General features: G+C 46.8%; 1 protein-coding gene across 3 annotated transcripts in view; it reads left to right on the top strand.

The window, feature by feature from the left end:
• TBX5 (T-box transcription factor 5) overlaps positions 1-11,632 on the top strand; it is a 44,684-nt gene extending 33,052 nt beyond the window's left edge. For all 3 annotated transcript variants that reach the window (XM_065033851.1, XM_005500160.4, XM_065033850.1), the window contains exons 8-9: positions 1,794-2,020; positions 10,536-11,632. In XM_065033851.1, coding sequence (XP_064889923.1) covers positions 1,794-2,020; positions 10,536-11,119 — 811 coding nt within the window. In that variant the 3' untranslated portion in view covers positions 11,120-11,632. The remainder of the gene's footprint in view (positions 1-1,793; positions 2,021-10,535) is intronic.
• The last annotated feature ends 12,509 nt before the right edge of the window (positions 11,633-24,141 follow it).

Here is a 24,141-nt window from a genome sequence, read left to right as displayed (position 1 = left end):
ATACTATTTCCATAGGGATCCCTGTGTGAAGGTGGAGCGTGATAAGAGCAGGCAGCTCAGAACTGTGAGCTGACAGGGCTGGGTGACCTCCTAGAAGGTCTGGAAGCTGTAGCTCTTGATCTTCCTGAAAAGCCACCCAAGTGGGGTGGAAATGCTTGTGCTGGTTGTCCATAGGCAGAGAGGTCCTCTGAAGTCCCCGGCATTCATTGCTGTATTGAGTATCTGAGGGGTAATTCTCTGCTTTCTCCAAGTCCGTTTCTCTTTTGTTCCTCATGCACATCCTGGACTTTGGTTCTGGGAAAAAGCTGCCTGGCTGGTGAGCCCAATGGGTGGAAAACACTGCTCCTGCCAGCCCCGTGGGGAGGACATGCTGGGCTTCCAGGGGAAGAAATCCCACCTTTGGAACAGGCTCTGCTTGGCAAGCCACTGGTGCCTGGGGTTTGGAAAGCTTTCATGGCACAATGTGAGACACATACATTTGGTTTTGAGCTCCTGGGTGAGTTTTCCCTCCGTCACAGCTTGGTTGTTGATGTTTCTGGCAGTCACCACAGCAGTGGTTTGGATGAAAGCTCCCTGCTGTGAGTAGGTTTATATAATTGGGATTGTTCAATTTTGTAAATAAGTTCTGAGTTGCTCCTTCTCTGAAGGATGTTAATTGGAGGTTCGGTGCTCCTCCTCGATGTGTAAGTGGCCAGGTGAGTTGCTGATGGGATTTAAGGACCTGTTCTTACTCCAGCATAATGGTTTTGGGCAGGTGAGTAGGAGACCTCAAAGCCAGCTTGGTCCAATAGTTATAGCCTCAAAGACAAAAGCTTATGTCAGAATCTGGGCTTTGGTTTGTGGCTGCTCTGAGCCTGGTGGCACTTTGCGAGGTGCTGCTGTGTTGCTACCTCATATTTATGTGTTTTAGCAAGTTTGTGGGGTCAGAGAGCACCTGACTGTCTTGGAGACAGCCCAGGAGGAGGCTTGCACCTCACCTCAAGTTTCTGAGACTCAGCTTCAGTTTTCCCCCCTGCAGAGCAGGAATAATCTTGTCCAGCCACGTTACTGATGTGCTTAGAGAAATCTCTCCAAAACACACTGTAGGGTCTTGTAGGAGAGGGGATTTGCAGCCAGTGTTGGCAAAACATCCTTGCTTCAAAACAGATTTCAGGGCAAGGGAACAAACCAGAATTTCCACCAGTGCTCACCTTCCCAGCCCAACTTTGCTGAGGTTTGTGGTTCTGATGTGCAGCAGGTCTTGGTGATTTATTTATTTCTCTTTTCTGAGCGCTCTGGAGTGGAGCTTGTTCTCTGGTCCAGGGATCCTCGGTCCAGGACAGCAAGGCTGGCAGACCCTGGGGAAAAGGGATGGGGACAACTACCATAAGGACAAAAAGTAGATCTAAATATTTAATCCTTCTACAAGTCAGCTTGTAAAATGAGATTTTTGTTTACATGCATGTGCACATCCACATACACAATATACATAGTATATAATTTATAAATGCTATCACAATATGTGAATATAAATTTTGTGTATTTAGACATAACTGCATATATCTATTTGATGTATTGGTGTAAAACAGCAGTTGTAGTGGAAGAGGAGCAAATCTAAAAGGAAAGCGAAATAGTAGAATGCTGCATGGATAAAGTGCGATGGAGCTGCAGTCTCCTGGGAGGGGGATGTCTCCATTTCCCTGAAAGTCTAAACAGCCACCATGACACTAATGTGCTGCCCTCGTTTATTAATCCACTGATGTATTTATTAATTGATTGCTTTCCTGCCTTGTTTTCTTTTCTTTTCTTTTTAGTAAAGAGTACCCGGTTGTTCCCAGGAGCACAGTGAGACAAAAAGTGTCCTCAAATCACAGCCCCTTCAGTGGCGAGACCAGAGTCCTTTCTGCCTCCTCCAACCTGGGCTCCCAGTACCAGTGCGAGAACGGGGTATCCAGCACCTCCCAGGACCTGCTACCGCCTGCCAACCCCTACCCCATCTCCCAGGAGCACAGCCAGATCTACCACTGCACCAAGAGAAAAGGTCAGGCCTTGGCTGCTCTCCACTCTGTGCTTTCCCCTTCCTAACATGACCATCAGCATTGTTTCTGATGTTTTCCCTCGCTGGACAGCCCCAGGCTCCTTTACACTGATGCTCAAGGATGAGCAAGGGACGAAGGTTGTGTGCTGGAGGTGGGCAGCTCCCCCAGGCAGGGCTGGGAATCTCCTCTCACCTGTATTAACCTAAAACCCAATCTCTGCTGGGCGGGGAGTGACTGGTTTGGAGGGGTGGCAGAACCGTGCGCCCATGGTGAATCCACATTCAGTCAGATAGCTGGTGCCGGAGATAAAGATGACTTATCTGTCTCCGTAGCCCCCTCAGGCAGGGTTAATCTCCAAGAGGAGATACCTTGACAACTTGAATTTTGCACAGATTTGACTGAGAGTGTCGTGGTTGGGAGACAGTTGTCTGTATGCAGAAAGCAATTCCACTTAAATGCTTGGTCTAATGAATGGGGCGTGGGATTGAAAATCATAATATCCATGTTCGTTCCCCTCTGGTGTGACTGACCTGCTTTGACAGAGCTTGAAGGATCAAACTGTGAGGGCTTTACACTGACTGCTCAGCTCGTCCTGGCGTGAAGAGCCCCGTGATATCGATGGGATAATTGTTCTCGGGCGGGAATGAGCAGTTTTCAGTCTCTCCCAAAGCAATGGGAATGCTTAGAGGCAGAAACACTTGCAGGATTCAGATAGCAAAAGCCTCGGATCAGCTCCACCCCAGACAGTTAGAAAAAAATAGGGAATTTCCAGGGCTGAATGCAACTCTACAGGGTAGGCAGGAGACGATTACTACCTACCCCCGTTCTGTTCTCCCAGGTTTCAGTCTGCGTTGCATGGAAAATGCTAACAGGAGTCAGCATGCACCGTGGCATTTGAATGCACCGAGAATTTCTCCAGCCTGGTAGCCTCTCCCCACAGCAGATCTCTTCCTGCTTCCCTGCACTGTCCTATCAGTCAGCCACATGTCATTATTTTTAGTAACATAACCCCTGGGGCGCTGGGATGTGCAGTGTAGACACACAGTCTAAGGTAGTGATGCTGGGAAGTGCTGGCAGACGAGGCGGGGGCAGTGGAAATGATCTCTCACATCCGTGGTCAATCCCTTCAATATTGTAAGAGCACGCGTGTGGTGTACAAGTATATAAGCAAAGCAAAAATAGTTGATAAATCTTAATATTTTCTGGATGTCAGACTGAGCCAAAGAGTGGAAAGCAGACACATGGTTTTCTGACCCCTCTGGCTGACCAGGTGACCCTCGTGCTAGTAGAGAGTGTATCAAAGCTGTGATTGGAAATGGTGATGCTAGACTTGAGATGGGGAAGGAGGAGTTGCAGTGGCTTCCCCATGTCCCTAAGGTCCAAGGTGGGGTGTGTGTTCCTTGCTACTCCCGTGTTGGTGCAGGACTGTGGGTGCGAGGCTTTGGGACACAGCTGGGTGTCTGCAAAGTTGACGATGGAAAAGCAAGTCCTGCTCACCCTTGGTGTCCTGTGACCTATCCTTGGTGCTCCTTTGCCCCAGGAGCTGAGCTTTCACCGCTCCTCTTCCCCTTTGCAAAAAGACCTGACCAAAACAAGCTGTCTCAAATGGCAACAAACCCTTTGGACAACCTCCGACTGCTGCGTGTCCCCACACCGCAGGGCAATTCATCATTCGCCTCTGCATTGTAAGGTGATAAGGAATCAGCAGAGGTTTCCTTCCAGTTTTGGGATTCCCGCTAAGTGATGTCTCCATGGGTGGTTTCCCTCAATCCCCCAATTATCTCACTTCCTCTTATTGTCACAAAAGAGACGACTATCTGCCCTGGAATAAGCTCTCTGGCCCCCTTTGGCCTGCAAGGTCCTTATGAAAGTGCAGGAGACTGGCCAAGCAAGGCTCTGTCTGTGGACCTGATGGCCCCTCATTATCTCTATGATGGCTTGAGTGGCACAAGCCGTTAAGGGCCTTTTATCAAAGCCGCCAAATGCTTTAATCAAGGAGAAGCAATGTCCTGTCCGATACCACTGGCTTCTTCCCTGGAGCTCTGCTTCTCAGGAGCCTGAGTCCCTGCTTTCCTCCCTGCGCCTTTTTTTCCCCCCTCCCCATGTATCCAGTAAATCGAAAACAGCCACCAGGGCTTAAAGAAAAGAAATACAAAGTTAATGGGAAACAGAGAGCCAACATAAGCTGCCAAGCAGCTCTTTGCAAAGTGAAATTAATTAAAAAAAAAAAGTCACTAGAGATGAGCAATTCCGCTGAGATAAATCAGAACGTGGTCCAATGTTTTGTCTCAAACTCTGACTGAGCGTGACACTTTCTTCTAGCACCGAACTTTACTGAACTTGAGAAAATAACCTTGCCTATAATATTCCTCTTTCCAGCCTCTCCCTTCTACATGAAATATTAAGCTTTCCCTCATAGCTCTCCTGTTTTCCTACTTTTCTACAGAACTTTTAACAAGCCTCACCGTCTAAGGAAAAATGAAAGCAAGACTGTGCTCTTTCCTAATGCACCTCTGTCCTTTTTCTGGACTGGAAGTATTATTGATTTTGTTGGATCATCAACTCTGCAAACACTGACTTCTCCTCTGTCAGTTTAGGCTTTATCTCAAGCAGATTATTTCCTTTTTGCAAGGCTGTGGTTATGGATAAGTGCTTGCAGGGGCAGAGGGCAATTTGACTGGGTTTGAGACCAGCTGGTGTCTGTTTCTTCTGTAACAAATACCACCACTCTTTTCCAAGATAGTCTCTCAGATATGGCTCCTTCCAGCTTTGACATCTCATGATGTTTCTGTGTACCCTTTTTGATCAAGAGGTCGAGTCTTGGTTTAGGCTCAGTTGAGAACAGGTCTGCAATCGAGCAGCTCAAAGGCCCCTTATTCAACTTCTTCTTCCTTGGTGACCTAAGACAAAGATTTAGCTCTGTGGCTGACAGTGTTGTTCTTAGCTGTCAAGCCAAGATGGATTCACTCTGGAGATCTGATATGGAGTTACATTACGGGAGAGCAGCAGGGCTGCGAGGGGATGTTATCTCTGAAGGCTCCTCTCTTTCAGGGAGCTGATATTCTGAATGAGTAAGGAAGGGAGCACACATCCCAGAGCCCCGAATCTGGTGATTCCTGGTGCGTGGGTGGGAGTGTGGGGTCGCAGCATTGGGAATGACCCCAGAGTGGTGCAATGGGGTTCCTGCTCCAGGCACTTTCTGACCATGCTGAAGGCTGGGGAATGGCAGTCCTCAAGGCAAGGATCATCCTGCATTGTATCCCTGCTCCGCACTGAGATTACTTCTGCCGTTTCACAAAGAGACTGGTTTTGAGAGGATGGATTAACTCAAATCCTGTATCCTACCAAGGAATGGCATCAGTTCTTGATGTGGATTTTGAGGCTGCAACAAAGACCAGTTAGAGCTTTGCCTTTTTTTTTTTCTTTCTGGTTGTTCTCCACCTCTCCCTCTCTCATTGTTGTGCTTCAAGAAGCCCAAAAGGACTTACCAGCAGGCAGCTTGCTTTTTGTCTTTCATTTTAGCCCCACGTCCCAATTAGGGCATTGGGGCTTGTTTTCCCTTGTGTTATCCTCTCCCTCAGACTTCCTGCAAACTAAAAAGCCATCTCTCTAAACCTCTGCTCCCTCCCAGCCTTACACAATCTCAACCACTTGACAGATTTCTGGGATGCTTATGATGCTGAACAGGAGGAGACTGGAACAGCCTTTCCCTGGGGAGGTTTATGAAAGTTGTCATGTTGGCACTCTGAGGGAGAAGAGGGATGTGGCAGAATCCACCGGCTCCAACCAGCGAGGACTGTGTCCTTCAGCCACCTAGCTTGGACATGACCCTGCCCATAAGAAAGAACGTATCTGTCATCTCCTTCCTACTCTGCTGAGGTTGGTGGAGATACAGTAATGCCTTTCCCCCTTCTGCACAAGAACAAGCAATGTTAGGGTGGATAGACCTCTTCATTGATTGAGCTGGTTTTTCCCTCATCCCACCCTGCTTTTCTTTCACTCAAAGTATCTGTAGGACAAAAGTCAGATATAGAATGTCTTGTTGCAGGACATCCTGCTCGTCTTGCCCATGTTAGGAGACACAATAAGTTGGCCAAGGTTTGAGCTGTGCTGCAGCTGGAGATGTTTGCAGCTTGGGGAGATGCAGTGGAGCCCAGAGCAAGCTGGCTGCTAGGGCACTGAGGGTAAAGAAGAGCCCACCTGCATGGTGGGGAGATATTCAGAGGGCTGGTGTGCTCCCAGCTTTTGCTGTGCAGCCACATTTCTTGTGGAGCTGTAGATTCAGCAGCTTCATATAAGCATCCCTCTCTCCCATTGGAGGTGCCTCCTGGGTCTCTGCAGGCAGCGCTGGCAACTTGCTGCCTCTGGAAGAGCTGCCAGCTTTAAGTGTTGGATTGTCTCTGCCCCACAACCCTTTCTGTTGCGTTCTTCTGCAGTGCAACACAGCCATATAGAAAACTGTGAGACTGCTGAAATAACCCACGTGTCTCAGGTTTCATGTTCTAGGATGTACGTCTTATTTTTCCTTTAGGGATGCCCATTTTGGTTGAATCTGTCTTTTCTTTTTTTGAGAGCCCTTGTCAGCCTTGCACACTGGTATTGGCTATTCAGGCTCAGGCTAGATTCATACTAGAAACCAGACTGGATAAAACAGCAGTGTTGGTGATAATCACCCATTGTGTCTCCCTCACAAAGTTGGGATGAACCTACTGTAACATCCTGGAAGTGTGGGTGAGCTTTAAAAACTAAACCAGTTGGGTCCCATTCTTCATTGTCTTCTGTCCCAGGGAGCTGATCGTCATGAATTGGAAAGGAGCTCTCTGGATTTACACCAAGGGAAGAGGTGGGCTCAGTGCAACATGAAATACAGAGATTTTACATGCTTGCATTTCATTCTGGATGGCCCAAATCTTAGAACTGGGAAAATTCCATTTAAAAAGCCATTTTAGTGGTATTTACAACCCAGCTGGAAGTAGTAAATACCGTAAATCTTGGAACTGCTTATGCTCTTGCTCTCGCTCCTTCATTAGATAGATCATCAAATTCCTTGTGAGGGAGCCAGTTTCCACCCCATTCTGCAGGCTTCGTTTTCCTTGGATCCACTTCGGAGCAGCTTCTCGCAAGCACTGGCAGCTTCCGCGGCTTGGCAGAACCTTTTGCTTTTTGAGGCTTGCTCAGTATCGAGGGGCCGGTCACAAGAGCAGATTGTCACTCTTGTCTTCCAAGAATAGCAACAGAAGTGGAGGATGATCAGCATCTCCCAGGATGGTCAGCAGCTCCCAGAGGTGCCCAGCACCTCCTAGGGCTCAGTGGCAACAGGAAAAGGACAATAGAGTGCTATCAGGGAACAACATCAAGAATCAAACCCAGAGCAGGCAGGCAGTTGTCTCTTATGTCCTGCATATGGTGATGCTGAGGTGAAAGGACGTTTTGGAAGAGACTTATGGCCTTGGAACACACCGTGCAGGCTCCAGCACAGGTGGGGATGACTTTCAACTTCAACCTTCAGCATTGTGTGAGAGCTCTGTTTGACTTGTCCTCCTTTTGCCATTCTCTTACTTGAAGATGTCCTTCTTCCACTTACAGATGTGCTCCACACCCCACAGGCATGCATTTCATCTGCTCTGGGCTGGCTCTGGTCTCCTCAGCCAGGAGTGGTGTGGCAGTGCCAGATCAGACCAGAAAGCCCGGACCAGTGTAAATTCTTCAACTGGCACCAGCTGAGGTTCTTTGCTCTTCATCATCCCATCTAATGATGAAGATGGATGGTTCTCTTCCCTCTCCAGCACTTTGAGGTTACACAGATGAGAAAATCATCAGGAAGGGGGGCCAGAGGGCAGCAGAAGCTGTTAGGGCAGGTTCTGGTCTTTCATTAGCCTCTGTGTCCTCTCTGGAGATGGGCACAGCGTCCTTACACATCTTAAATCTGGAGTGACAGTGCCATTTCCACACAGGGCATCAGTGAGCCTGGCTCTAGGGAGGCCAACAGAGTGATCACAAGAGCTTACAGAAGAGAGGGCACCTATAGGGGTTCCACCGAAATTCCGTTGTTTTTGTTTTTCTCGCTTCACCTGCGATGAATTCTGGACGCGAAGCCGTAACTGCGGCTCTGCCTGGCTGGGCTGTGGCAGGCAGCGAAATGTCGGGGCTAAATGGAAAAATCAGCAACCTCAGGTTGTAAGTCAGACGCGTTTTTTACACAACGGAAAAACAAAGTTTGACTGGTTTGTGTTGTATATTTAAAAAACTAAAATAAACAGTCAAACCCCAAGCCAATGATTTCTAACGCCAGCAGAGTAATGCGGTTTAATGCTGAAAACTTTATTAGCAGAACAATGCTTCATTTTACAAGACATTGTTTTTCCACCCTAGTGTTCTTATTACTCAGTGGTGGGATAGGGAGCCAAAACTTTTAGGCTGGCTGTAAGAACGAGAGCTCAGGCTGTTCTTCCAGATGTATCTTGTGTGATAGACCCGTGTTTAGGAGTGAGCTTAGATCTGTGTTTCCAGCTTTTGTCTTTCAGGGGGCTGCATCATCTCTACTGCTCCTATATAAAATGAACCTCATCAGGATTAAGGAGATTGATGCACTTTTGCATCTCTCTGCTTACTGTTCTAGCTATTTAAAAGATGTGATTGCATTGCTTGGTTATCCCATCCTTTCTGTCCTTATTTAAGAGAAGGCAGAGGAGGAAGAGAACTGGATTATCAGGGCTCTGCATTGCTGGGACTTAGGAGTTGGGTTTTGCTGTTGTCAGGAAAAAAACATAGAATGGAAATGAATTTATGGGCAGCTGCTATTATAAAGTCACAGGACACCAAGGGGAAAGTCCTCACAGTTTGTACCATGGTACCTGATGTTTTCTGGGGTTGTCAGACCAAGACTAACAACAGCAGTTGTTCCAGCTGGATGTGGTGCACACCTGAGTGGAAATAATGGGTTATTTTACAAGTTGAGTGGGTGCAGCTTCCAGGAGAAAGCACAGGGCTGTTTATAGTATTATAATAAGGGTATGTGCATGTTTACAAGAAACAAAAGGTGCCTTGTTGCCCATCTGCACGTCCTGAATACGAGCACTTGTGTTGGAGTGACCCAGCAGCAGCATCTGTGTTTTGGCAAATGCTTTTTGGGGGGCAAATGCTTTTGATCCTCTTTTTTTATGAAACTGTTTTTCCTTCTTCTATATTTTGGGGGCAAAAAAAATTGCAACCCAAAACATGTTGGTTGAGAAAATTTGAAAAAGGCCATTTCTTGCAGTATTCTTTCAAACTTCACCCCAGTTGAAAGGGTACAGTCAAGAGGGCTTTGAGAAAACTGGGATGCTTTTTTGCTTGCACCAGAAATCTTGTTCTTGCAGCAGCAGCAAAGTTAATCTGGGTCAGAACAAGCTCCCTTTCCCTTGTCTCGCTGTCCTTAAAATCTCTCGGTGAAGCGCTCGTCCCTGGGAACTTTGCCATCCATTCCAGCAGAGCTGGATTTCATTTGATGACCCTGCGAATTAATAAATAAGTGCATATTCATTTATTCATTTTGCTTCACCCTAGAGATTTCACCTAAATTGTTTATCTCCTTCCCTCTGTTGGCCCGGGATGCTGCAGGAAACAAAGGGCTCTGCAAGCTGCGCCTTGTTGTTTCTAGCTGTGAAATTTGCTTTTCTTTTTTGTTACCCTTGGCTCCAGCACACAGCCCTGCGTGGATTTATGTGCCTGGCTCCCTTGGCACAGCTAAAGACCAGGGCTGGAAAACTCCAAATTTGATTGTCTCAACTGTGCCATTGCTGATGCTCTCCCGAGGGGATTTTTATTGCGGTCTCCATTTTCGTGTCATTTATCATGAAAGGAGATAATTGTAAAGGCTTTTAGTTCACAGCATTAGCTCTGAGTCTCTCAGTTGGGACCACTGGATCCACATCCTCTGGACAAAGTGCTGGCAGCAGAAAGGAGATGAAATGGGTGGTGTGGGGTTGTGCATGGGGTATCACCAAGCAAGCTGAGCCTCAGGATCCCTGCAGCATCTTATAGCCTTGGTTTCCCTCCCAGAGCTCCTAGTTAATCCCTTCCCCAGCCCAGCAAACAGGGCCAAGTGCAAGACTTGGTTTCAGCAGAATTGGTGATGGTTTAAAACTAAAGGAGGGGAGATTCAGGCTAGACACAAAAATTGTTGCCCCTGAGGGTGGTGAGAGCCTGGCCCAGGTTGGCCAGAGAGGTGGTGGATGAACCATCCCTGGAGACATCCCAGGCCAGGCTGGACGGGGCTCTGAGCAACCTGAGCTGGTGCAGATGTCCCTGCTCATGGCAGGGGGGGCACTGGGGGAACTGGGAAGGGCCCTTCAACCCAAACCATCCTATGATTCAGATTCATTCCAAAGAAGGGATATGGATTTAGCCTGAGAGAAGTGTCTGGATCAGCTCTGTGCAGACTGTGTCGTTGGTAAAACGAGGATTTGTGGAGAAGGAGGTTCAGCCGAGGACACAGTGGTGTTGTTTGTTGCTACCAGGAGTTTTCTCTCTCAACAGATGAGGAATGTTCCACCACCGAGCATCCCTACAAGAAGCCCTACATGGAAACTTCTCCAGCAGAAGAAGATCCTTTCTACAGGTCCAGTTACCCCCAGCAGCAGGGACTGAACACTTCATACAGGACTGAATCTGCCCAGCGCCAAGCATGTATGTATGCCAGCTCTGCTCCCCCCACGGACCCCGTGCCCAGCCTAGAAGACATCAGCTGCAACACGTGGCCGAGCGTCCCGTCCTACAGCAGTTGCACAGTGTCTGCCATGCAGCCCATGGACAGGTTACCCTACCAACACTTCTCTGCCCACTTTACCTCGGGGCCGCTCATGCCCCGGCTCGGCAGTGTGGCCAACCATACCTCTCCCCAAATCGGAGATACTCATAGCATGTTCCAGCACCAAACCTCGGTTTCTCACCAACCCATCGTCCGGCAGTGTGGACCTCAAACAGGCATCCAGTCCCCCCCCAGCAGCCTACAGCCCACAGAATTCCTGTATTCCCACGGTGTGCCTCGAACCCTTTCGCCCCACCAGTACCACTCGGTCCATGGCGTGGGGATGGTGCCAGAGTGGAGCGAGAACAGCTAACAAGGTGGTGGGGGAAAAAGCAAGAGCAATAGCTATGGGGGGAAAAAAGAGAAGAAAAAAAAAAAAAAGAAAAAAGAAAAAAATGGGAGAAGGGAAAGGAAAAAATACCCTGTTGATAATAAAAGTGAAAGTATTTTGCAAGACTCTTTAACTGAATGTTCACCGATAGCACTCGAGAGAGATGGACACTGATTGAAACCACAGATGAAATAGTCATCAGCCTCCGTGTGACTCGCCCCCCCCCCCCTTTTTCTTTTGTTTCAAAAGAAAAAAAAAATCAACAGATCGGCACAATTCTCCCTGCCGCGGTCCCCGCCCCCTTTGTGTCGCTGCCACCGCCAGCCCCGTGTCCTTGTCCCCCCACCCTCCCGCTCTTTCTGTTCTCCAGGGGACACGAAGCTCCTGCTGCCTTTCTCAATACGGTCAGAGTGCTTGAACGAAAACAACTAGGATGTTACTTTTTTTTGTGGTGTTGATGTTGACAATGTTATATAATAAATAATAATATATATATATTTTCTTGCAATTTTCTCAAAAAAAAAAAAAAAAAGACACCAGCCCTTCTTACCAAGGGTGGATTTTGGAGCGGTGTTTCTTTTTTTTTTTTTTTTAAATTAGTATTATTGTTGTTACTTTTCAACAGAAAGAGGTATTATGAACACACAGATGAGAAAAGCAGGTACCTACCTTGCCCAGGGTGAACCCGCTCCCTGCAGGGTCCCGTTTTTCCTTACAAACGCCCCCAAGCCCGTCTCTGCAGGGACCAGCCCCATCAACTCATCTCCTTCCCCACCCGCGTGTCAGTCTCTCGCTCTTCTTCTCTTCCCATCTCCCGATGTTTCCCGGTCCATCAGCCGTCTCTGGCGGAATCACGGGATATCTTTTAAACTAGGAAACATCCCCGGCTTGTCTCCTGCTGAATATTTTACCGGTGTGCGGAAAGCGAAGCTCCGAGCCAGCTGCGAGGGGGAGGGAACGGGAGGAGAGAGGATGCACAGAGCGAAAGGAAAAACTTTGCTCATAAAAATGATGATGACGCTTGTTTGCGATCCCTGACTTTTCGTTTTTATGGTGCGTTCTTTTTCTTCCTCAGAAAAAAAAAAAAGATAATCAAGGGGATACTGGTCTGGGTATGTTAAGTGAGATTAAGTAAATGCTTGAAAGGAACAGAAAATGATCATGAGAGGCTGGGAGGGGGGAGGCAAGAAGAGAAGAAAAAGCAAATGTGTGTAAGTAAAACTGTCTACTGCAGAATTTTTCAGGTGTAAAATTTCCTGGTACTATTTATTTATACATGGCAGTTCCAATAACTCATGGTGTGTCACAAAGCCAGCAGAGCAGCTGATTCGAAGGGGTTAACATTTTTATTGAAACAGAACTTTGCTTTCTTTTCTTCTTCTTCATTTTTTTTTTCTTCTCTCTCCAAGCTGTGCGCACACTATATAATTTACATATACTTTTAATTAAAAGTAATTCTAATTAACAAAAGAGGCATACCTGTGTGTCAGCAACTGAGAAGGCAGGTGTGAATGTGTGGGAACGCTGGTATGTGGTGGGAGGAATCACAGACAGGTACCTAAAGCCATGTAGCTAGGAAGAGAAAATAACAATTCCTACCCAGCTATGCTTTCCTATTCTTGTGTGCCAATTTGTGTCTAATAAATACCACATGCTCTGAAGTGCAAGGGACCTGCCCACCTTTTTTCCCCCCGCCTCTGATTTTGGGGTGGTTTTTTGTTGTTGTTCCATTTTTTTTCCTTTCTGCTTGGTAACCATAGGTTTGATTTTTATTTATTTCTGGTGATGGGCTGGGCTTGAGAATGTTGTGTTTCTTTGCTACAAAATTGTCTGGCTCCCCCAGGTCCTTTCCACTTTGCCTGTCCCCAAGGAAGATGCTTTTTTGGGGTCACGTTCTCATCGAGGCAGATTTAGAAGTGACCTTGGGATTCCAGGTGGATTCTGGGGTGGCGTTGAGGTGTAACTGTTGCCCATGTCCACACAGAGGGAGTCAGCGGGGGACTCATATTCCAGGGTGGGTGTGGGGCCTCAGTGAGGGAGGGGAGGATGCTGGATGCTTCGTGGATTGGAAACAAGATGGGGGAAAACAGCTCCAGAGAAATAAAGAGACTACATTCGAGAAGGTCAGCAGGAAGGTCTCCACTGCATGGCTGGGGAGCTACAGCCACCCCAGGGAGCAGCTTGGCCAGGGGCTGGGGACAGGCCAAGGATGTCCCCTGCCTGTCCCAGCAGCAGCAGCTCATGTGGCTGCAGCAGAAGCACGGCCAACATGTGGCCAGCAGCCTTGGTGGTCTCCTGTGCACCAGAGATCTAGGGACACGTGCAAAGGGACAGAAGGAGCCATAGGTATTGTTCCATCCCTGGAGACATCCCAGGCCAAGCTGGACGGGGCTCTGAGCAACCTGATGTGGGTGAAGACGTACCTGCTCATGGCGGGAGTGGCACTGGATGAGCTTGGAAAGTCCCTTCCAACCCAAACTGTTCTCTGATTCTGTGTAACTCTTCTGTGGGCATGGCTGGCATGTCAAGTTGTATCTAAAGCTGTTTGTCTTTGTGGGGCCATCCCCAGAGAGTTACTCAAATGTTGTGTTGCTCAGTAAATCACACGCTTGTTCCTCCAGAATACGCAGTTGTCCAAGATAAATGACTGAGTAAATTGCTCTTTGAGCTAAGGAATGAAAAATTACACTCTATTCAGCTGTCAATGACATTGTGCTTTCCAGGCTTTGTTATCCCACTGCTAATCATGTAATCATCTTATCACTATATGATAATTTACATGTAATTAAATGGCCAGTGGTTACTCTGTAAGTAAAGAGGTCTTACAGAAATGTGTGGCACGAATCTCAAAGAGTATCAGAGAAACTAAACCCACATGGTAGATTACTTCCCAGGCTTTGGAAGAAAAGCCTCAAGCTTTCAGCTCAACTAATTTCCTCTGAGCTCCTCATGTTATTTTTTTGGCTCTTCAGGGAAATGCTGAGGCTCTTTGGTAGAGTCTGCAATGCCATGATGGGCTCTGATCGCTGGGGTTTGGCTCCCCAAAAGCCAGGGAGATCCCTAAGGACGCAGCCTCATGAAGCCACGTTGGCACGATAAGCGAGGAGGCCATCAGTGGCAGGAGGATGGACCTGTCACATCAGCACAATCTGGGATGAAGGCAAAGGTGGGCGGGAGGATGCAATATAGTCTTCTCCTCCTCTTCTTGAAGAATTTGTTACTGGCTACTGCTTCAATGGGGCATTTCTGGGCGTTAGCCTTGATGGAGCCCAGTTGTGCCATATGAGCACAGCCTGGTCTTCGTTTGAATTAGTAGGACTGTAAGGAGCCAGATAAGACGTGAAAGAAGGAGGGGACTTGTTCAACTGCCCATGGTGACTCCAAGGCTGGATCTGGATGTTCTCAGTCTATGTTGAGTCCTGAGAAACAGCTTTTAGTTCCTCCCGGCTCACCAGCTGACCTCGTGGTCCAAAATGATATTGGAGGCTGTCAGGTAGAAGAGTGGTGTTCTCTCCCTTTGGTTGTAATTTTATATTACAAAGAGCCTGACATGATTTCCTTGATTTTTCTTCGTATGGGCTTATTCCTCAGTAGAGCATTATGACAACAATAATAATAAGCAAACAAAAAACTTGGGGGAAAACATATATAGGAGTTAGTGTCATAGAAATAATTGAACAAAAGAGATTGCAAAATTCACTCTATTCAGATCCACATTCACCTATCAGAGGTCTTGAAATTTGAGGGAGATCATCCCAGCAGGAAGATCATCCCATCCCTTGGTAGAAGGGACCAAGCATGGCCACCACCAGCCTTTCCCTGCTTGTCTACAAGTCTTAGGAGTCACAACTCAATCCTCAGAGTTGCCTGGTGGCTTCCCAGCACTGTAGGCACCACTGAAGGTGCCGGGTGGTGGCCTGGACCTGTGGTGCTTCTGCCATGGGTGTGGGGACAGGGATGGTGGGATTGTCCTGGAGAGCTGGACTTGCCCATCCCCAGGAAGTGACCTGGAGGGTGAACCGTGTCCCCAGGCAAGGAAGGAGCTTGGGCGCCAAGGAGATCCCTGCAAAACTGGTGGAGGAGGTGGTGGTGGCCCACCGTCCTCTTTGTGGGACCTTCCTCACCACAAACCTCTCCCTTTTGCTGACAGCCTTCGAGCAAGCTCATTGCTCCAGCAGCACGGAAAGTAGTCATGAAACATCACTGGGCAGAAGAAAAACAGGGCTTTATATATGAACCATAATAAATAAGTGCAGGCTGTGCAATTCCTTCGAGCGGCGAAGGAGCGAAAGAAACCCAACCTCTGCGAAAAACAGCTTTTAGAGAGCGAACGCGCATTCCCGGGTTGCGGTCGCGATGCTGTTTTTTCAGCTGCTTTCCTGGGCTAAAATCCTCCCATGGCTGGTACCTGGGGAGGCTGCAGATGCCCGGAGCGGGCACACAGAGACCTCTTTGTCCCTATCAGCTCATCTCCTCTTCTCAGGCTTCAACAGCCAGGATGTTGGGTGTTTTTGGGAGGTGACTTTTCCCCACTGTGGTACCTCCTGGGATCAGCAGCTCTCAAACCTGCACCGGGGAGGTTTTTCCTGGGGACAAGGATGCTGGAGAGGGGCAGGGACACCCCTGTCCCACTCAGTGCTGCTCCAGGGTAAAGCCGTCCTGCTTCCCAGGGCCAAAACCTGCCTTTGTGCCTCGAGGGCTGAGGGAAAAAACATCCCAAAGTCTCAGGATTCTTGGTCATAAATCCAGCCCACAATATCATAGATTTTACGGTGCTGCCAACTCTGACAATTTTATGGTGGGTCTCATGTGATTTGCAAAAGTGTGTGTTTTGTGTTTTTTTTTTCCCTCTTAAAGTTTCCAGTTCCTCAAGTCCTGTGATTATATGAGACTCTCAAGGGGTTTTGAGCCTTTCCCCCCTTGTTCTGTTTTTTCTTTTTTGTTGGGTTTTAGGATATATAATAACATTGGAAATTTCACTGGAGAAGAATGTGAGGCAGAGAAAAGAAATTGTTTGCCTGGAGGTGGGACCAGAACTCATCACCAGATTAAAAATATTTTGCCTTTTTCTTTTTTGAATTCTTTCTGGAAAAGTGAATGCTTTGCTGAATTTTTTTGTTTGAGCAATAAGAATTTGAGTGAATGGAAAGTGTTCAGAATGTGGCTTGAATAAGTTCCTACCCCCCAAAAAAGAGAAATATTTTGTTTACATTCAGGAGAATTTATTATTTTGAAATTTCAAAGGAAATTTTTCAATCTGAAGTCATTTCGGAGTGAAATACTGATGTGTTTCACTTGGAACCCTTCACATCCAGCAGCTCTGATGTCTCTTTCTCCTTTTGTTCGGTTGAAGCAAATCGTGTGTTCTCCATGGTTGGCTCTGACTGTGCTTAGCCGTGGGTTTTACAGGCTTTACCTTGCACTGGGTAGGACTCAGCTACACTGAAATATAGTTAAAAGTGTCTCTCATGGTTCCTTTATGAGATCAGAAAAATGTATTTAGGTGTGAGGGCTCCTGCTGTCAATGGGAAGGGCTGGTGGTGGGACAATGCTGCTCGTTGGAGCACCCTGGCTGTGGGCATCACTCTGGAACACCTGGGCACACCTGGGCAATGCCCGTTTGCTGCCCATCACCAGAGGATTGTCCTGTGGGCTCTGCAGTTGCCTTGAATGAGGCAGCAGCAGCTGGAGACACTCCCCAAGGTTTCCGACTAGCAACGTTTCCACCTGGATGAGCCCTCCCACCACAGGGATTAAAGGCAGAGACAAGACCAGGGGTGGGCTTTGCCATGGGGGTTTTTGTATTGGCAGGTGCTGGTGATAATCATCTCAGCAGAGGTGCTGCTGTTTGGAGCATGTTTAAGAGCAAGTAAATTAAAAAAAATAAAGGGGATGAGATGCAGAGGTGGAAGTTGGTTCCTGTAAGTGGGTTTCTATGTAACCTATGCAGTGCTCTCACTCAGGGATGTATAATATCCTGTAAGTTGGGGGGGGGTTTGCTGTCTGCTTAGGACCTAACAAATGACTTGTAATCTGCCTCAAGGCAAAAAATGTTGCTTGCATTATAAACAGAAAGTACAGCCCTAAATTAGAAGCGAGAAGGAGCAGAAATCTGCAGCAGCACATAGCGAGCTCTTTAATTAATAAGGGACTGAGGGGTCTGGTAGTACTTATATCCATAAACGCTGTTGTTGAGATGCTTTAGTTGCATAAGGTTGAACAAGTATGTTATTATTTTTATTATCATGATGATAATAATATACCGTTGATCTTCCTCTGCTTTGTGTGATCTGGCATGTGAAGAGCACCATTACTAATGCGTGTCTGTATCACTGTGGTGGTGATATCCCCATTGGTAGCTCCAGGGATCCCAAAGTCATCAATATTTCACTTCAGCTTTTACTTAGACCTGGGCTGTGATGAATCAGAAATTTGTTTGTCGTCCCTGGAGTTTTCAGGGGGACGTTCTCATCAAAAGGTAATGAGGTGGTTATGATGGGGTATTATTTTCTCTTTTCCTGCTCTTGTTGTCTGGACTTCTAATACACCCTTTACCATCCCATCCCTGGACCTACTAGTGGTGTTTCTGCTCATACAGCCTAGAGTGCAGTTGATCTTTGCTGCAAGGATGCATGGCTGGTTCCTGTTCAAATTGTTCACCAGGATCTCCAGGTCCTTTTCTGCAGAGTTTTTTTCTATATCCAGCCTGTCCTGTTGTATGGGATTGTCCATGCCAGAGGCAGGGCTTTGCCTCTGAACTTCACGAGGTCCCGGCCATCCCGCTTTTCCAGCTTGTTGGGATTCCCCTGAGCAGCAGCTCCATCTTCCAGTATATTGTCTGCTCCCCCAGTTTGGTCTCATCTGTGAACCTGGTGAGACTGTAATCTGTCCCGTCACCCTGGTTGTGAGTATATTAAGATATTAAAGAGCATCAGTGCCAATACTGGCCCTTAAGGGATGCTGTTGTAGCCAGCCACCAGCTGGACTTTTTGCTGCTAACGATTGCCCTTTGCACTTGGTGGTCCAACCAGTTTTCCACCCACCTTATTCAATCCACACCTTGCCAATTTGGACTTGGAGAACACTATGGGAGACTGTCAAAGCCAGTTGCAGATCCTGATGTTCATCAGAAGCTTAGGCTGAGGGGTTCCCCAACATTTTCCATCTTGAGATCGCTGTAAAGCTGATAATGTCTGCATGTACCTTCTTCATCAGAGCCTTTAATTAGAAACACTGCAGTCCACTATGACACAGGATGATTTTTGTGGGACGCATATCTGGGGAAAGCAAGCCTGGTTGAAAAGCCAGGTTAACGTGATGTATTTGCTGTTGTTCAAGTCATGTTGGCTGCCCTGCCAGAGCTCAGCGTTGGGCCTGCCCAGGCAGGGAAGGAGAGGTAATTCCAGACATGGAGAGCTTTTAATCGAAGGCAGAGGGTCAATGGACCACGGATGGTCCATGATGCTGTAAATGAGCAGCCTGGAGCTGGCCAGTGAGTTGTGAGAGCGTGTGCCCATATACTTTGACAGCCTCGCTGAGTGACAGGCACCAATATTGCCATTGGGTCGATGCCAGTCAAGGTGGTGATGACAAACCCAGCTTGGCAGCAGCTGCAGCGCTTGCCTACGTGGGGAGCAAATAATAAAACCTTGTTTTGGTTCATTTCCAAGTGTCCTATGCTGAGGTTGTGTAGCCAGGGAAGGAGATGGCAACTGTGGGTCATGGGCCACAGATAAGGCAACCTTGCACTGCAGGGAGACCTTCAAAACCTCCAAAAACACTTTGCAAAGGAAATTAAATACCACTGTTGGTCCAATGTGGATAACTGCCTTTTTGGAGGAGGCGTATTTAACCAGCACCAAAGCACTGCTTAGGTTCAAATGACATCATGTGCTTAGTTTACAAAGGAATAATTGTATTTTCCCCTCAATTTTTAAACAAATCACCTGAAACAATAAAGTGTGGTTCTATGTAAATCATCTCCTAGAATAGGAAACATCAAAGCTGCTTAAAGTTTGACATAAAACATTGCTGCTGGAATGAGAGGCAAGGATAGTTCTCATGGCAGTTCCTGAACCTTTTTGTTAAGACAATTTCATCTGATCTGCTTTTTTGCCTTTTTTTTGGGGGGGGGGAAGACAATTCTTGCCTCATGCCACCCTACCACCTCAAAATGTTATTCAGCTCTAATCAGTATCCAAAGGAAAAATGAAACATGGAAAAGTCAGGACTGGGAACCACAAGGGCCACTTCATTCCTAGCTGTGCTGTAGCATTAAAAAAAATATTCTAAAGCCTTAAATATTTTCCTAATGTCTGTCTTCCAGACATCGTAGTTCAGTTTATGCCAACGTTTGAAGACTCTTGCCTGTAAGGAAGTGAGCTCTTGGTCTGAGCAGGATTATCACTGTCCCAGGGTATTGCTGATCCTTATATGGGATTATTTTTAATGTTGGTTTGCTTGGATTTTACTCATGTTTACACAGCTGTTAATAAAGTGAAGGAAAGCTGTGTGTGATATCTCCTTTCTCATCTGATTGTGGCAGCTCTTAGGACAACTTTAACAACTTGATCAGTTATTGATGGATGGGGCAAGAGCCCTGCCGGTTGGCAGATGGTGGCTGCTCTTTCCAGAAGGACAGACTTCCAAGAGCAGGAGAGGTGGCCTCGTGCCCGAGAGGTGCAGTGAGCTGAGATGTAACGGTAGCTATATATAACCTAAATTAGGACTTAATCTGAAGCCAAACCTGGAGGCTTTGTGAGCCAGGAAAAGTTTAACAGGTACTATTTAAAGAGTGAGGTAGCTTGAAAAACTCTTTGAGCTCAATGCCCTCTTACTGAGGACCCTCAACAATATTCATCTTGACTTTTTAAAATTCTGCCTTTTTGTTCAAGGTGGTTGAATTTGACTTGTGAAGGTGAAAGTCTCCCAAGAGACAGCAGCAGTGATTTGATTAGGCTCACTTCTTTAGGAAATTAAGCTACAACATACTCTGGACCATGTAGCCTTTAACCGACAGTCTTTATCCATCATTCTTTTCTGCAGCAGGGCTGCTATTGGGATTCCAGTAGGAATATTCCTGTAGACAGGTTACATATGTGCCCAGGCAGGGTTAGGCTGGAAAAAAGGTCTTGTGGTTTTCTTTTCTTTGAGTTCGAGCCATCCTGATGAAGTTCAGTGAATGGAACTGTATTAATTGTGTCCTGTGCTGTTGGGAGTCTGTCCTCCTGCAGGACAGATGAGTGGGATAACTGGAGGATAAGTTATTTGTACATTAACCATAATAAAGTGCAGATCTGGCTTGTGCAACTCATCGCCTTGGGATTCAATCAAGGATACGATTCTTGACCGGAGAAAAGGGATAAAATGATAGGATCAAAAGAGTAAAGTGGCAAAGAGATGTTACTGAAGAAAAAGCAAACATTGCTTTATTCTCACACTTTGGAGTGACCCCAGCGGCTGGCAGTGCCGGCGGGGAGATGCTCCCTTGCATTGACCCTTCCAAAGTGCTTAGTGCTGCTGTTCGTGGCGGGTGAGCAGCTCCGCGGTGACGCGACCCTGAGCTGTCCTCTGCTCCCGTTGCTCGTGCGAGTGCTGAGGGGCCTCTTTATTAGTGTCATTGATGACCATGACCTTTCCGTTCTGCCTCTGCCAGAGTTCACGGTGCTCCCCCATGCTGGGGAGGAATCGGGCTGGGAGACCTGGTGATGCTTCTTTCCCGTCCGCCTCCTGGCTTTAGGTGGGATGGAAAAACCTTCAGCCTACCTACCTCCATTTCTTGAAGTGAAGGAGATGAGGGAAATGGAGGAAACCCCCTTATATCGCTGCAATTTTTGAGACATAAAAGCTTTTCTTTAAGAGCAAATCCTTTTTTTTTTCCCTTTTTCCTCCTTGTGGCATTAAGGCTCAAGAAATTCCTCAGAAAATAATTTGTCAAGGTCTTGACTGATCAAAGACGTATATAAAAGGACCCATTTTTTTTTTTTTTTAAAGGGGAAAAAATCCCCCTCTGAGCTCAGAATGAATTGGCAATTCATTTACCAACTGTCAGATAAAGTAGCTCAATCCCTATCACGTCTTTAGCTGGAACCGTGGCCAGAAGGAAGCAATTCTCGGCCCACTGTGCGTACATGCTTGGGGTATGTTAGTGATTAGGGTATTCCTGCCTGGGGGATGCAGAAAGATATGACTCAGATTCGCAAAAGAGCCATAAATCTCCCTCCTTTTATTCAAAATGTGTGTTTTATAGCGATTTCCTGGCCAATTTCTGCCTCGAATAAATATGTAACATATCTCTGTGTGTATGGTTTTTTAGGTCCAAGTGCTGGGCTCACTCTCAAGAGTGAACTGTCTGCTCAGGAAGAATTTGAATGTGGTTCTCTGCTCTTCTTTCATTCCCAGAAAAATCCCTCATTGAGCCTTAATTGGCTGAACAGTGTCCTGGTGGCACCTGCTCCTGTTCTCATTCACCTGTGGTTGGGGTGACCTGGAAAGGGACTGGGTGGGAGATATGATCTAAAGGACCCCAAAAGGTCATCCAGGCCCCAAGGCAGGATCAACTAGATTGAAAACTGGAATTTTTTGGTCCAAAGGCCCAGGTGTGGGATTTTGGTAATCCCAGCCATGAGCCAGGCCTCACACAGCACTGGATTTGGATGTCAACAGCAAGTCAAGCTCAAAAGCTCAGAAGGTCCTCAGCTCACATCCATGGTTAGGCTGATGGAGCTGGGCTTACCACAGTGATGGAGCCCACTTGTCTCTGCAGCTGAAATTACATCTAGTTCTCAATTTACAGATGACAATATGCCCGTGGTACCTGTGGGACTGCTTTTCCCCATCTCAAAACCAGCTTCATCTGTGTAGCTTTCCCCTCCTTAGCCTCCCACCCCACATCTCTTCCAAACAGCTTGTTGTCTCCCAATTTACTGCTCCCACACCCTCTTTTCCACCCCTGTGTCCTGAGTGTCATCTCTGTCTGGATAACATAGAAAGTACGATGTAGATGTGAAGGAAAAGGCAGGAGGAGATGGCCAGCAATGGAGGAAGGAGAGGCAGGGATGGTTATTCCTCTTTTCGTAGGTCCCTATCATAGTCTGCACAAGTAGAAATGCCCCATGTCTTTTAATCATGTTATCTTTTGGCATTTCCTTTAATCATGTCACCATTTGGGCTGTAATTCTTCACTGAAATGAGTGGCTGAGAAATGGTCATCGGGAGAAGAGCAAATGATTCAGCTTCTTCCATGTTTTGCTGGAGGATGAGTCCCAGGAAGAAAGAACAACAACAGGAACAACTCTGCTCTTGGAAAGTAATGTCACTAAGCGTTCTATCAGTGTCCGGCTCTTCCGAGTCACGCAGAAGGCCGATTCTCCTCAGTAAAACAACAGGAAAACCCATCCTCTTTGCAGGGAAAGCAGTAAAAGTTTGGGGTCTGGCATTGCTGGTATTTTATTTTTAGCTCTTCCTTCTAATCCTTTAAGCCCATAGTTCCTTTCTGTTTCCTTTTCCCCTAAACCAGGGGCTGCAATCATTTGGCCCTGGTTCAAAGCACAAAGCCAACGGCAAACCTCCCAGATCCCGTGCCAGAGAAGTCTGGTAGGGGCTGAAGGTTTATCTTGTAGAGGGCTGGATCTGAAAGCTGCTCAAGTTGGTGGGAATCTTACCACTAACCGTGAGGAGCTTTTTTTAACGAAGCCCTTAAGCATACACTGCCTATCTGGCAGTATCCTGAGTGTCCATGTTATTTAAAAATAACATGTCTGGTTGCAAGAAACAGCCTCAAAAAGTTTCCCGAAATTTGGTCTAAGATTTGAACTGATCTCACATATGCAAAAAGCAATGGGATAGGTCAAATAAAGGATAAACCAAGAAAGACATAGAGCGATGACCAGGGGATCACGGGATTTTCTTCTAAAGGTAGATGTCAGAGGGCAAAATCATTCACTGGAGAGAAATAAGTGTGTGTAATTGTGCCCTGGATGCTCTGCATGGGAAAGGCACTGTCAGGCTGCCCTTTCTCTGCTGCTCTTTGCTGCTCCTCAGTGATCTCTTTTGGATGAACATGGGCTTTTCATTGCAGATTTAGACCTTTCCACGAGCCATTCCCACCATGTGAATAGTCCTGTGACTCCCCAGTACCAGGAGACATTTATTCTCTTTAATTAATTACCTCTTCACTAGTGCTACTGCCTCTGCATCAGGCACTGCTGTTCTCGGTGTCATTTATTAGCAGAGGAAATTGTTTCTGGGGATCTCCCGAGTGCTAGGGTTAGTAATACTGTACTTGGGAGGAGATTTTTATTTCAAACCAAGAAACAGCAGATCTGAAACCCTCCAGAGAAGTGTCTTTTACTCAGTCCTGACTGCAGCTTAATTTTTTTCCCCCCATGGTATCTCTATTTAAGGCCCACTCATGTAAACATTTATAAGCACATGCTGGGTTTAACAATGATTCATCCTATTAAAGTCAAAGTGGCTACTCACAGGATAGTTTCCAGAACTAGGCAATAGATATAAAAAGGGCAGGGACCATGACTTTTCTGTGCTATCTCAAGTGGCTAACACTTCAGACACAACAGGCTCAATTTCAGAGGAGCTGGTCTCCCTTGACTGTACATTAAAGCCGCTTAGAGACATGATTTTTTCCCCTCTAAGAAATCCTTTATGTTCAAATATCCCATATAGGCTGAGATTATTGGGGCAGCCCAAGGTTTTCAAGCAGCTCCAGTGAAGGTTTGGAGCAGGGGTCTCATGTAAATGGTTCTGAGAGAAGGAGAGTGGGATGCGACTTTTTATGTACAACAAGCTTTTATTATCAGCCAGAAAAAAAAAAAAAACAATCAAGCTGACACGCCATCTTTTGATTTCAGGGCAGTAACAGAGAGACAACACTTTGAAAAGCTTTTTTTTTTTCTTTTTCCCTGAATTATGACACTTGTTGCATTTTACCCAGCCCCAAAACGCAGCTGGTGGAAGGGCTGCGGAGGGAGGCATCTGGTCCCCAG

Source organism: Columba livia, chromosome 17 (genome assembly GCF_036013475.1).
Source record: "Columba livia isolate bColLiv1 breed racing homer chromosome 17, bColLiv1.pat.W.v2, whole genome shotgun sequence".
NCBI lineage: Eukaryota > Metazoa > Chordata > Aves > Columbiformes > Columbidae > Columba > Columba livia.
This window is presented reverse-complemented; position numbering and strand designations above follow the sequence as displayed.